The sequence below is a fragment of the Notolepis coatsorum genome (assembly GCF_963971535.1).
Source record: "Notolepis coatsorum genome assembly, chromosome: 19".
Classification (NCBI taxonomy): Eukaryota; Metazoa; Chordata; class Actinopteri; order Aulopiformes; family Paralepididae; genus Notolepis; species Notolepis coatsorum.
In genome coordinates, this window is record NC_140183.1 from 1,884,358 (window position 1) to 1,898,188 (window position 13,831).

Here is a 13,831-nt window from a genome sequence, read left to right on the forward strand (position 1 = left end):
CATTAGTACTGCCAGGAGAGTATAATACTTATGATACTCATTAGTACTGCCAGGAGAGTATAATACTTATGATAATCATTAGTACTGCCAGGAGAGTATAATACTTATGATAATCATTAGTACTGCCAGGACAGGATAATACTTATGATAATCATTAGTACTGCCAGGAGAATATAATACTTATGATACTCATTAGTACTGCCAGGACAGGATAATACTTATGATAATCATTAGTACTGCCAGGACAAGTATAATACTTATGATAATCATTAGTACTGCCAGGAGAATATAATACTTATGATACTCATTAGTACTGCCAGGAGAATATAATACTTATGATACTCATTAGTACTGCCAGGAGAATATAATACTTATGATACTCATTAGTACTGCCAGGACAGGATAATACTTATGATACTCATTAGTACTGCCAGGAGAGTATAATACTTATGATACTCATTAGTACTGCCAGGAGAGTATAATACTTATGATACTCATTAGTACTGCCAGGACAGGATAATACTTATGATACTCATTAGTACTGCCAGGAGAGTATAATACTTATGATACTCATTAGTACTGCCAGGAGAGTATAATACTTATGATAATCATTAGTACTGCCAGGAGAGTATAATACTTATGATAATCATTAGTACTGCCAGGACAGGATAATACTTATGATAATCATTAGTACTGCCAGGAGAATATAATACTTATGATAATCATTAGTACTGCCAGGAGAATATAATACTTATGATACTCATTAGTACTGCCAGGACAGGATAATACTTATGATAATCATTAGTACTGCCAGGAGAATATAATACTTATGATAATCATTAGTACTGCCAGGAGAGTATAATACTTATGATACTCATTAGTACTGCCAGGAGAGTATAATACTTATGATAATCATTAGTACTGCCAGGAGAGTATAATACTTATGATACTCATTAGTACTGCCAGGACAGGATAATACTTATGATAATCATTAGTACTGCCAGGAGAATATAATACTTATGATAATCATTAGTACTGCCAGGACAGGATAATACTTATGATAATCATTAGTACTGCCAGGACAAGGATAATACTTATGATACTCATTAGTACTGCCAGGACAGGGATAACGGGTGTTGGCAGCTCAGCGGGAAGGTTGTGCCAGCGTGCAAACTAATGCAAACCCTCTTTTAATTAAAGAAGCCAGCGTCAGTGTGGAGGAGGAGGAGGAGGAGGAGGAGGAGGAGGAGGAGGGGGAGGAGGAGGACTCACTGCTCCAGGTACTCGTTGAGCTCGCGGATGGCCTCAGAGCTCTTCCCCTGGGCTTTCAGAATGGAGATCTTGCGCTTCCTTGCCGCCTGTGGAGCAACATCAACAGAGGATTAGAGTGTTACTGACTCAAGTGTTTGTCTGAAGGGGAGGGCTTATAGAGGGGGGGGGGGGGGGGTGTGTGTGTGTATGTGTGTGTGTGTGTGTGTGTGTGTGTGTGTGTGTGTGTGTGTGTGTGAGGAACCATGCTCTGATGGAATGTGGTATGCAGATGCTGGGGTCTTTTCATCGACCCCCCCCCCCCCCCCCCCCCCCCTTCTCCTGGGGGCTCTTAACACTTTGAGTGCCAGGGACACGTTTTGTCGTTAGTTCATGCCGCCAGTTGAGTGCCACCAACGACATATAGCGTTTGTTTGTCGTATTTTTTTTATTAGCGATTTGAATTCATATTTCATCAATCGAGCCTCTACTCCATCTCTCTCCCTCTCTCTCTCTACCCCCCTCCATCTCTCTCCCTCTCTCTCTCTCCCCCTCTCCATCTCTCTCTCCCTCCCTCTATCTCTCTCCCTCCCCCCTATCTCTCTCTCTCTCCCTCCCCCCCTCTCTCTCTCCCTCCCCCCCCCTCTCTCTCTCTCCCTTCCCTCTCTCCCCCTCCCTCTCTCCCTCTCTCTCCCCCCTCCATCTCTCTCCCTCTCCCCCCCTCCCCCCTCCCTCCCCCCTCCATCTCTCTCCCTCCCCCCCTCTCTCCCTCCATCTCTCTCCCTCCCTCCCCCCCTCTATCGCTCTCCCTCCCTCCCCCCCCCCCTCTCCCTGCCCCCCCCCCTCTATCTCTCTCTCCCTCCCCCCCTCTATCTCCCTGCCCCCCCCCCCCCCCCCTATGCGCTCTAAGCTCCTCCAATGAACACTCGTTTTCTAGAAGATGTCGCCCATCTAGGGGAAGTGGACAGACCACTGCGTGCGGCCCTACAGACTCCTGCCACCGACTTGACAACGTAGACAAAAACACATCAGTGGATGAAAATAATTGCATGTAGAGTCGTCGCTTTCGGATATCAGTGCGGTCTGACATGGGGGCGAACAACAGCACACAGTGTTCTCCTTCGAGTCGGATGAGGATGACAAGTGGGCGTGAGGCTCACTCAAGTCAACCAGCATTATTATTATAGCTACCTAGCATGTAACAAGCTACCATAAAGCGCGTTCAACATAGTGGACGACTATACTGAGCAGCTTTGCTTAAATGCAGCCGAGTGAAATTTTATTATTACCAAATTATTACCGGGTTTCCCCCCATATCACCACTCGCCCATATGCCCTTCACAACGGTGATGTTGTCATACTTGCCATTCAGAATACACCTGCTGAACCCCTAGCGTTGACAGGAGATTCGATTCCAATGTATTGTCATCATACAGCACAAGTACAACCAGAATACGTTTGGCATCCAACCAGAGTGCAAATGTAACAAGTCAAGTTCAAGTTGTTTTATTTAGCTATTACATTACAGTGAAATGCTTGGTTCTTTCACTGCCCAGCCCAGTCCAGTCCAACCCAGTCCAACCTAGTCCAGTCCAACCCAGTCCAGCCCAGTCCAGTCCAATCCACTCCAACCTAGACCAGCCCAGTCCAGCCCAACCCAGTCCAGCATCTTTCACTGCCCAGTTCAGCCCAACCCAGTCCAGAATAGTTCCCTCTTTCATGTTAATGTGATATCCTAATATTTTGAAGAGTAGAGACGGTGTGATTAATATATGTTTTATGCTAATATTGTGGAGAGTAGAGACACTTAATGTTTTATGCTAATAAATATTTTAAAGAGTAGAGACACGGTGCGATTATTACTATGATTGAAAATCAGTTTAGACGAAGACATACAAATAAGTAATTATCACAATTAACGATTTATTTATGGCTGGTAAAAAAATCTGTTTGGCTGGTAAAAAAAAAAATCATATACTCGCCAGTTGGCTGGTAATCCAAAAAGTTAGTTTCCTCCCCTGAGAGAGATCATTGATGAAAACCTGCTCCAGAGCGCTCTGGACCTCAGGCCCTGTTTAGACGGAAACGCTAGCAGGTGAATCCGCAAAAAAAAAAATTCGGATGTGCCTTTCGTTTATACGGAAACAGCGTTTTTACGGGGTGAAACCGTAAAAAAGTGAGACCACCTTCCAGGGTGGAATTCCTAGAAACGATAAACCTTTGCGCTATCATCTAAACTGTCAAACCGCATAAAACGATGACGAAAGGGTTGTCAAGGCTCTCGTCGCGCGTACTGCTTACATCACAGGCATGCGCCAGTAGCCTAGAAGCGTAAACAAAGCATGTCTGATTCTATCCATGGCGATCACCTGAAGGCTACATTGGCAGTACTTTTAAATACACAAGAATCTGTCCCGCGGGGGAGCTCCAGTAGCTCACTGCATATCTCTGCGCTATTTCTGCGTCGGGGAAAACCGTGCTGCGTCACGGATCTGGTGGACTCCAAGTTCGATTCCCGGACCCGCCGTCATTTGCCAGAATGTCTTCCCCTGATCTATATCCCGTTTCACCCTGTATCTGTCGGTCATGCTTGACCAGAAAAGCGATAAAAAAAAAAAGTACAAAAAAAAAATCTGTCCGGCGGTTATCACAACTATTAGTACTGGACCCACTGTCTGTGAGTAGGGATGGGTACCTTTCACATTTGAACCGATACCGGTACCGGTACCTGTGAATCGATACCGGTACCCAACGGTACCTTTTTTCGGTACTTTAAAAAAAAATTAAAAAAAAATCTTTTATTAATTTTGTTTTTACTTTTTTTTTTTTTTTTTTTATATACTTTTTTCTTTTCATGTCAACGTTCACACGCACAATATATGCTTACCTAGGATTTGACTTGATTCAACAACAAAGCAGTCGGAGCAATGACAAGCCGAAAACTGTCGAAATTTAATTTACCTACCTCAGTCGTAAAAAAAAATCCAAACTTCAAATAACTACAATTTCGACAGTTTTCGGCTTGTCATTGCTCCGACTGCTTTGTTGTTGAATCAAGTCAAATCCTAGGTAAGCATATATTGTGCGTGTGAACGTTGACATGAAAAGAGAAAAAAAAAAAAAAAAAAAAAAGGAAATTTTTTTTTTAGGTTTCTCACTTGATTCGATACTCGGTAGTACCGACGTGTTTCGGTTCGGTACCTCAAAAGTACCGAATTCGGTACCCATCCCTATCTGTGAGTGACTGCTTTGGTCCAATCACATTCCCCACCCACAGTCTGCGAATCAGAGGCAGAGTAGGGCGGGTCTTCACAGCACGTCATGTGACATATGCGCCAATCGTGTGACAGTGGGGCTCAGTCGTCTCGAGTCGTTACAGCCTCGTCTGCACGCAGAATTCCATCCCAAAACGCTAGTCTAAACGCAAACTTAAAAGTGAGACCGCAAGATGACTTTTGCGGTTTCTGTTCAGACTCTCTCCGTCTAAACATGGCCTCAGACTGGGGCGAAGGTTCACCTTCCAACAGGACAACGACCCTAAGCACACAGCCAGGATAACAAAGGAGTGGCTTTGGGACAAGTCTGTGAATGTCCTTGAGTGTCCCAGCCAGAGCACCGACGCTCCCCATCCAACCTGATGGAGCTTGAGACAATCTGGAAAGAGGAATGGGAAAAACTGCCCAAAGAGAGGTGTGCCAAGCTCGTAGCATCATACTTAAAGAAGACGTGAGGCTGTAATTGCTGGCAAAGGTGCTTCAACAAAGTATTGAGTAAAGGGTGTGAATATTTATGTACATATGCGTTTATTCTTTTACATTTCTAATACTTTTGCAAAAAAATAAGAAAAAAACTTTTTCACTTTGTCATTATTGGGTATTGTGTGTAGAATTTTGAGGGGGAAGAAATGTTTATTTTAAGGGTATGAATACTTTCCGGATGCACTGTATTTTGTATGTTACAAGAGACTAGGGATGTCCGATATTATCGGCCGATATTGGCATTAAAATGTGATATTGGAAAATATCGGTTTTCAAAAAAGATATATATATTTTTATACATTTCTATAACCTTTATTTACCCAGGCAAGCAAGTAAGAACAAATTCTGATTTTATTTATCGTCAAAAGTATGCATAATGTTATGTTAATTCCACAACAAGACATATGTAATGTTAATTACCTGAAATTATTCAGTTTTTTGGGGGGGGGGGGGGATCGGTATCGGTTGATATCGGTATCGGAAATTAAGAGTTGGACAATATCGGTATATCGGTATCGGTAAAAAAGCCAATATCGAGCATCCCTACAAGAGACCTTTAAGTTTAAAGGTCCCCTATCTTATAAATGGCCTTTTCCAGTATTTTGCATTGTTTTCTAGCAACGTGGGGTTGTACCAACACTGACTAGGTGTGAAATTCTCATTCGGGCGCATTCCTCCAGTTCAGCTGAGACGAGATCCTCCCCGACTAAACCAAGCCATTCTGGATTTACGTCAATCTGTGACATGTAAGAATAGTGATCTGCGTAACCTCAGCTCCTTCTGTGGTTGTAGCCAGCGCCCACAATCAACAATTCAAGGAAGTTAGTGTAACATTGAAGTTATGACCAAAACAGAGCGAGTGGAAATAATGCAGAAGCGGTTTCCCTGTAAGACAATTGCACTTCCACAAAAGAGAGAAAGAGAGAGAGAGAGGGGCTCATACGCTGCAAGTCTAGCGATCTCTCCTCAGCTCTCTCTCCCCCTGCGTTTTACACACTCGCGACTCGAGCACATGCACACACGCGCGTCGCGCTCTGTGCTCTCGTCTCGCTCTGTCTCCCTAAAGGTATCTGCCAGTCCGGATGGGCGACTGTCACTCAAAGCGCATTGAGCGTATGGGCGGAGCCCGGCCAAAAAAAACAGCGTGATGTAGCTAAGATTCCGATTGGGGGGGGGGGGGGGGGGGGAATAGAGAAACTGAACTCTGAAAAAAATAGTTTGCGGAGAAGGGAACAGAAGTGTAAAAGAAGAAGAGATCGAGAAAGAGAGAAGATGAAATAGAGAGTAAAGATCAGAGTTTCAGGACGTCTCGGAGCTTGGATATTTGCACTCAATACCATATTCAATTACTGCACAAAGCAATCTAAAACAGCACCGTCCGTGCAAGATCCTGACCTCTGTAAATACTATCTGGATCATAATAATTAGATGTAGGTCAACCTCAGTAGGATCGCCTGTGACCTCAATGGCTCGCTTTAGAAATACATGCCGTTTCTACACAAACCAATTACGATTAAATGAGAGGGTCGGAATCCAATGTCAGCTGAAGCGTTTGGGCCAGTGCGATGCAAAATCAGGGATAAACGGTTTCTTCTTTGTATGCAAATATTGTACACGGTATCCAAACCACTCAAAAACAAGAGATACTGGGGGGGGGGGGGGGGGTTAGCATTTACGCAAGCAGGCGAGAATTTTGCCAGATCAGTGCTGCTGGAACATCGCTAGCGATGGAAGGGCTAGGAGTTCGAGAAGAAATTGGACACCGCCATGGCAGAGAGACCTTGAGCAATTTTTGTTGATTCAACCATTTTGGTTAATGGGTCCCACATCTATTCCACAAGCCTGTAATTACAACAGCTCAGTTTCCAATCTCTGCTCCCAACGCTGGGATGGCTCACAAGTCCTCTCTCCGTGGTGGGCGCCAATTTTCCGCCATTTCCCGGGCCCATCCCCGCCTCGCATTCTACAGAACATGCTGGCGAACACGCCGCCGGGGAGGGCCGTGTTCCTCTCTCCAGGAGACAGGTGACCTACATGACGTCACCATGCCCTGCGCCACCGCACCCATGCCAGCCAGGACAGGGATTGTGGGAAAAAGGTTCTGTAGCCGACACCCAGAGGGATAGAGGACGGATTTGTCCATTTTGTTCCATTGCGCACCCACCAGGCTTGATTGACAAGCACCCTGCTCTCACGGGCAGCCAGCTCTATGAGATCAGGAAACTGACCCATCCCTTTTCCGAGGACGTCTCTGGGAGCCGTGCAGGATCCATGCCATGAAGTGGCAAAACAGCGTTCCCATAAGAGAGGATAGATTCCCTGTGGACGCCTTGAACTAATTAAGCTTAAAGTTCCATTCCTCACCAGACAAGCTGCGAATGTCTATAAAAAAATATAAAAAGTATAATTAAAAAAAAAATCTTTTTCTTTTTCAAACTAAATCCTCAATTTGAATAACGTGATTAATCTGATTAAATGAGTCTCTTTTATTAAATCAACTTTCTTTATCAGTTTCGTCAACATAAATAATCCAATAAGGGCACGGTTGGTATGAAAGTGATGGTGACTTATAGTATAATTAGGGCTGGGCGATTAATCGATATTATCGATTAATTCGAATGAATGATTTAGGACGATTTTGAAAATGTTGATCGATTTAAAAAAGAACACGTTTTTTTCATCTTTGTTTGATCAAGAGTAACCTTTTATATTATATATATATTTTTTTTTTTTTTTTTTTTTTTTTATGTGAAGATTGGTGAAAGTTAGGTTTGCACTTCAATCCCAATAGGGACATTCATCTTGGTTTGATCATTTTTTTGTGTCAAATAAAAACAAAGGTTATTTGAATGATTTCCTTGGCGTTTCTAGTTTTCAAGAGAGAAAAAATCGATTAAAATCGTAAATCGGATATTTCTTTAAGTAATCAGGGATTAAATTTTTAGGCCATATCGCCCAGCCCCAAGTATAATATTATAATATTAGTGTAGCCTAATCTTTAACTGCAACTGTGAAGAAAAACCCCATTGGTTTAAACAGATTGAATAGACAGAAAAATATATATATATAAAAAGAAAATATATATATATATATATATATTTTCTTTTTATATATATATATATTTTTTTAATAAAAAATAAAAAAATTCGAATGTTAACATTATGATCGAAGCTTCGAAGCATTCGGTACAGCCCTACCTGACTCCTCACCAGATTCTCTACGTCGGGGTAACAACCTGACTCCTCACCAGATTCTCTACGTCGGGGTAACAACCCGATTCCTCACCAGATTCTCTACGTCGGGGTAACAGCCTGACTCCTCACCAGATTCTCTACGTCGGGGTAACAGCCTGATTCCTCACCAGATTCTCTACGTCGGGGTAACAGCCTGACTCCTCACCAGATTCTCTACGTCGGGGTAACAACCTGATTCCTCACCAGATTCTCTACGTCGGGGTAACAGCCTGACTCCTCACCAGATTCTCTACGTCGGGGTAACCACCTCTGATCCCACTGCATCTGCACTAGGGCTGCACGATTTTGGGAAATAATCCAACTGCGATTTTTCTGACAGATATTGCGATTGCGATAAAATTTACGATTATAATTATATATATTTTTAAGCAGCCCCACAGATGTTTATTGTAAAATGCGGCTTGCATCTGGCCTACGCATGGGTCTTTTCGGGACACAGAGTCTGAAAATCCCCCCCCCCCCCAAAATGGAATAATTTCAGGTAATTAACATTACATATATCTTGTTGTGGAATTAACACAACATTATGCATACTTTTGACAATAAATAAAATCAGAATTTGTTCTTACTTGCCTGCCTGTGTAAAAAAAGGTTATAGAAATGGGGGGGGGGGGAATATATATATAATAATTGAAAACGGATACAGATATTTTCCGATAATATCGGACATCCCTATTTAAAATAGATTACTCGTGCAGCCCTAATCTGCACCCACGTCTTAGCTCGAGTCGCACCACTTAAACGCCTAAATCCTAATCTAAATACCGTGTGCCGTTACTCCCCACATGACCCACGTCACTGTGGAGAAGAGGACTCACATGACCCACGTCACTGTGGAGAAGAGGACTCGCATGACCCACGTCACTGTGGAGAAGAGGACTCACATGACCCACGTCACTGTGGAGAAGAGGACTCACATGACCCACGTCACTGTGGAGAAGAGGACTCCCACATGACCCACGTCACTGTGGAGAAGAGGACTCACATGACCCACGTCACTGTGGAGAAGAGGACTCACATGACCCACGTCACTGTGGAGAAGAGGACTCACATGACCCACGTCACTGTGGAGAAGAGGACTCACATGACCCACGTCACTGTGGAGAAGAGGACTCACATGACCCACGTCACTGTGGAGAAGAGGACTCACATGACCCACGTCACTGTGGAGAAGAGGACTCACATGACCCACGTCACTGTGGAGAAGAGGACTCACATGACCCACGTCACTGTGGAGAAGAGGACTCACATGACCCACGTCACTGTGGAGAAGAGGACTCCCACATGACCCACGTCACTGTGGAGAAGAGGACTCACATGACCCACGTCACTGTGGAGAAGAGGACTCACATGACCCACGTCACTGTGGAGAAGAGGACTCACATGACCCACGTCACTGTGGAGAAGAGGACTCACATGACCCACGTCACTGTGGAGAAGAGGACTCACATGACCCACGTCACTGTGGAGAAGAGGACTCACATGACCCACGTCACTGTGGAGAAGAGGACTCACATGACCCACGTCACTGTGGAGAAGAGGACTCACATGACCCACGTCACTGTGGAGAAGAGGACTCACATGACCCACGTCACTGTGGAGAAGAGGACTCCCAGACTAGAGAGTAAAGAGAGCTGCTCTTATGAAACAAGGCGATATCAAACGCGTAGAAGCAGAACGCGTCGTCTCCATGAGACCAATGCAATGTGTTGACTAGGGGTGTAACGGTACACAGAATCCACGGTTCGGTACGTACCTCTGTATTATTTTCGGTACAGTGGTGGTGGGGGGGGGGGGGGGGCTACAACAAATTAGCTTTTCATTTATCTATTTATTTAACTGTATTAAACAATATAAAACAAATTGGCAATAATTTACTCAGCAAACTAATGCTTACTGCTGTAACCTACTAATAACACTTAAGTAAATCTGAAGATTATTATATAACAGATGCCTTGGAGGATAAGTCGTGGACAACTGTAGCGTGTGCTTGTTTATACATAACCCCTTTCATGACTGATGCTTGAATACAGGGGCAGGGCTTGCATCACAGTCACGAAAGGGGCTAGTTCATAGAGCTGGTGGTATGACTTGCTGGCTGAAATACGGACGAGAGGGAACTAGGTAGCGGGGCTATATTACTTTTAACATGTGCTTAAACCCAGTGTTCTCGACAACGGAGTATGGTCGCAGATCTGCTGCTATAAAAACACCTATGGCGTTTGTTATTGCTTTGGCCCGGTCTGAATTAATAGCGAGATGCTAACGGGGAGCTGGGTTTGCACTAGGGTCCGTTTCTTCCTTGTACCAGTGATATTCACATTCGGGCGATGCCGTTTCAAATGCGTGATAAAGTTGGCAATAAAGTTGAACAATGACATAGCTCTGGCTTGTCAGTTAGTATTGACTCGCCATACTAAGGCTAATATGCTCTCGTTCAGTGTAGCTGCGCGGCGTCTATACGTTCCGTAGCCGCATTTCTGGCAGACGTTTCTGGTCATGTGACATGTGCGCCCAATAGCGCGACAAGCTGTGTCTTTGCCCATTTCCACGTCAAACAGCCTGCAAACTACCTGGCGTTCTATCGCCATGCTCTAAGACAAACTCTAACCTTAACCAACTTCGAAAGAGTGCCTAAGCTTAACCGTCGAAAGAACTTGCCTAACCTTAACCAACTTCGAAGATTGCCTAAGCTTAACCAGTGTAGAAACTGGCGTCGGCCAATCAGAGAGCGTCTGCCAGAAATGCGGCTACGGAAAGTATACAGGCAGCTGCGCGCTGCGTGGAATGAACAAACAACATCCGGTTAGTTGTGCACGTTATATTAGGGCCGGGGGGATTTAAGTTCAGCAAAAAAAAAGTTCCGCACCGTTGCAATCGTTCGGTGCACAGCGCATACTGTACCGGAGGACCACATTGACGCGGTACAGTATGTATCCGCGTACTGTTACACCCCTAGTGTTGACATATCTTTATATAACCACCCATATAGGAAAGAGGGTCGTTTGTTTTCACTTTATTTACTTTTGTATTTCTGTCAGATTGGCTCATTTAAATCTTAGCATTTTGTCCACTTCCTATATGGTGTTTTGCCGTTTTCCTTTTTATTTAATTATTGTAAGTGTCTCATTCTTACTTTTTTTTTAATTATTTTTCGAATTGATGTTTACATTTTTATTATTTCCCCTTTTCTGATGATTTAAATGTTTATGTTGTTGTTGTGTATTGTATTATGTGTGTGTATGTGTGTAAATAAAATAAAATGTCCCAACAAAGAGGGGAGGGGGAGTAAATGAGTTTGAATATGGCCACCAGTGACGTCATTTTTGTGTTAATAAAAAGAATAGCAATACCTTGTCTTATAGGGACCAGGACCACTACTTATCATTTCATTGAGCTGTAATTAATACAACACAGGAACATCACTGGTGGCAATATTCAAACTAATTTACTCAGTAACTCATGTGTGCAAAACTGTGTAATGGTTTTTGAATGTTATGTGCAAAATAATTCAGCATTGTTTTTTGGTGAAGTGCCCCATTAAAAGGAACACGACAACATTATGGGAAATGCACCGACCATCTTCTCCAGAAATATGAAATATAAACGTTGCGTGATGACTATTATATCTCCGCCGGTTTGGCAGCGGGAGCTAGATTTGCGACAAGTATGCAACTGCAGAGCCAGCGGCGCTCTCGGGTCCGGTCTGGGGACCGCTCAGCAGCGCCACCCACCCAACAAGCTGAATTGCCAACGGCTGAATTGGAGTATTGCACTGTGCGCGCACAACTCGTCGGCTCTGCAGTTGCATGCTTCTCGCAAATCTAGCTCCCGCTGCCAAACCAAATGAATCTCGACATCGCTTCACCAATAGTCGTTATCAGAACACTACACACATATCATAATAGAACACACATCGAATGCCTTTGTTAATCATAAGTAGTAACTTTATAATAATAAGAAGAAGGGGTCGGGGGGGGGGGGGGGGGGGTAACCGCCGGGCGCTACCACCGCTGCCCGCGACACTGAGTGAACGGCGCACGACCAGAGGGGAGACTTCGAATCAGTGTTTCACTTTCAATAACGAATGCGTGCTTGCCGAATCCCAAACAATATTCATACTGCAAAGTCATCCTATAAAGATAGACATTTAGACTAGAGGCAGGCTATATGCTATAAAGAGTAGACTACAAAAAAAAATAAAAAATGCATTCAAACTTTTTTTCTTCTTTTTTTGTGTGCGATAACCACGGCGGTAGGAAATATTTCGCAAATTTGTGCGGTAAGGAAAACATCTCTACCTGCTCGTGCCAGAATTGACGCTTCACAGCGCTTCCAAGTCCAGTGTGAACCCAGCATTATACTCGCTGCTTGGTTGCACCTAAAAAGTGTGCATCTGCTTCTTTTCTAAAAAAGTTACGAACACTATTCAGTTATTCCTCTGCGGCTCCGTTGCCAGGGCAAATTCCAAACCAACTCACGTCCCGTGGCGTGGCGTGTCGTCTTCCCAGAAAGAATATTTATGGGTGTGTGAACACTCCTGCCTTTTAATTGCAACAGGACCGCGGGGGTCTTTGCACGTGGAAACAAACAAGACCAGACCACTGAATGACCACAGGTCCAAGAGCAACAACAGGCTCAAATAAACAGAGAAGCTCGTGACAAAGCGAAGGTGAGCGAGACAGAGCGCAGGAGGATGCAGCAGCTGTTGCTCTGCGGAGGGTGAGATGAAGAGGGAGGCCATTCTTCTACACCACAGAGAGAGCGAGGGAGGGAGCGAGGGAGGGAGGGAGGGAGGGAGGGAGGGAGGGAGCGAGGGAGGGAGGGAGGGATGAAGAGCATCAGAGCGAGGGTTGGTTTATTGATATTGTCAGCAAGGCCGCTGTTTGTTTGAAACGGATAGTCGACGAGGTGAGGAATCCTCACATGTCGTCCAAGGAACAAATGTCTCCGCTGCGCCTTTCGCACTTCACCAGCCAAGAGAACATGTTTAATATATCTAAAGCAAGTCCATGTGTTGGACCAGTGCAGGAAACTCAGCGAATGTCTTCGGGGGGGGGGGGGGGGGGGGGGGGGGGGAATAAATAAGGTCATGGTTTCTTTTGAAAACCCTTTAAAACATTTATTTTCCAGGGCGGCTAGGTGGTGTAGTGGTCTAAGGCACTCGCCACCAGTGTGGAGACGCTAGGATTCGCGTGTTCGAATCCAGCTCTCCACATTGTTTTTCAGTTTGGCTGGTCGTCCGCAGTAATACACATTGGCCGTATTACGGGGAGGGAAAAACTGAAGGGTGGGGATCGAACGTTGTGAACAAGCGACTCCTACAAGTCGGTTGGTGCGCCTGCGCAGTAGAATCAGGAAGTGTCGGGGGCAGCGTGAGCCTCCCACGCGTTACTCCTCGACACTGAGAGGTCGAGCTGCGCAGGTGAAAAGATGCGACTGCTGTTACCTCAAGTACCGGAGGGGACTTGTGCTATGTATGACTTAGTCCTCACTGCAGCCGGCTTGTGGGAGGCAAGAAACAGCGTTCGTGACAGGGGAGGGTTGAATTGGATGATACGAAATTGGGAT

The 13,831-nt window shown here is 44.7% G+C and overlaps 1 protein-coding gene across 1 annotated transcript in view; it reads right to left on the bottom strand.

The window, feature by feature from the left end:
• The window catches only part of emc2 (ER membrane protein complex subunit 2), a 75,723-nt gene that overhangs the window by 38,431 nt on the left and 23,461 nt on the right, over positions 1 to 13,831 (bottom strand). Inside the window, exon 6 of the mRNA XM_084336092.1 lies at positions 1,273 to 1,358. Within this exon, the coding sequence (XP_084192218.1) occupies positions 1,273 to 1,358 (86 nt within the window). The remainder of the gene's footprint in view (positions 1 to 1,272; positions 1,359 to 13,831) is intronic.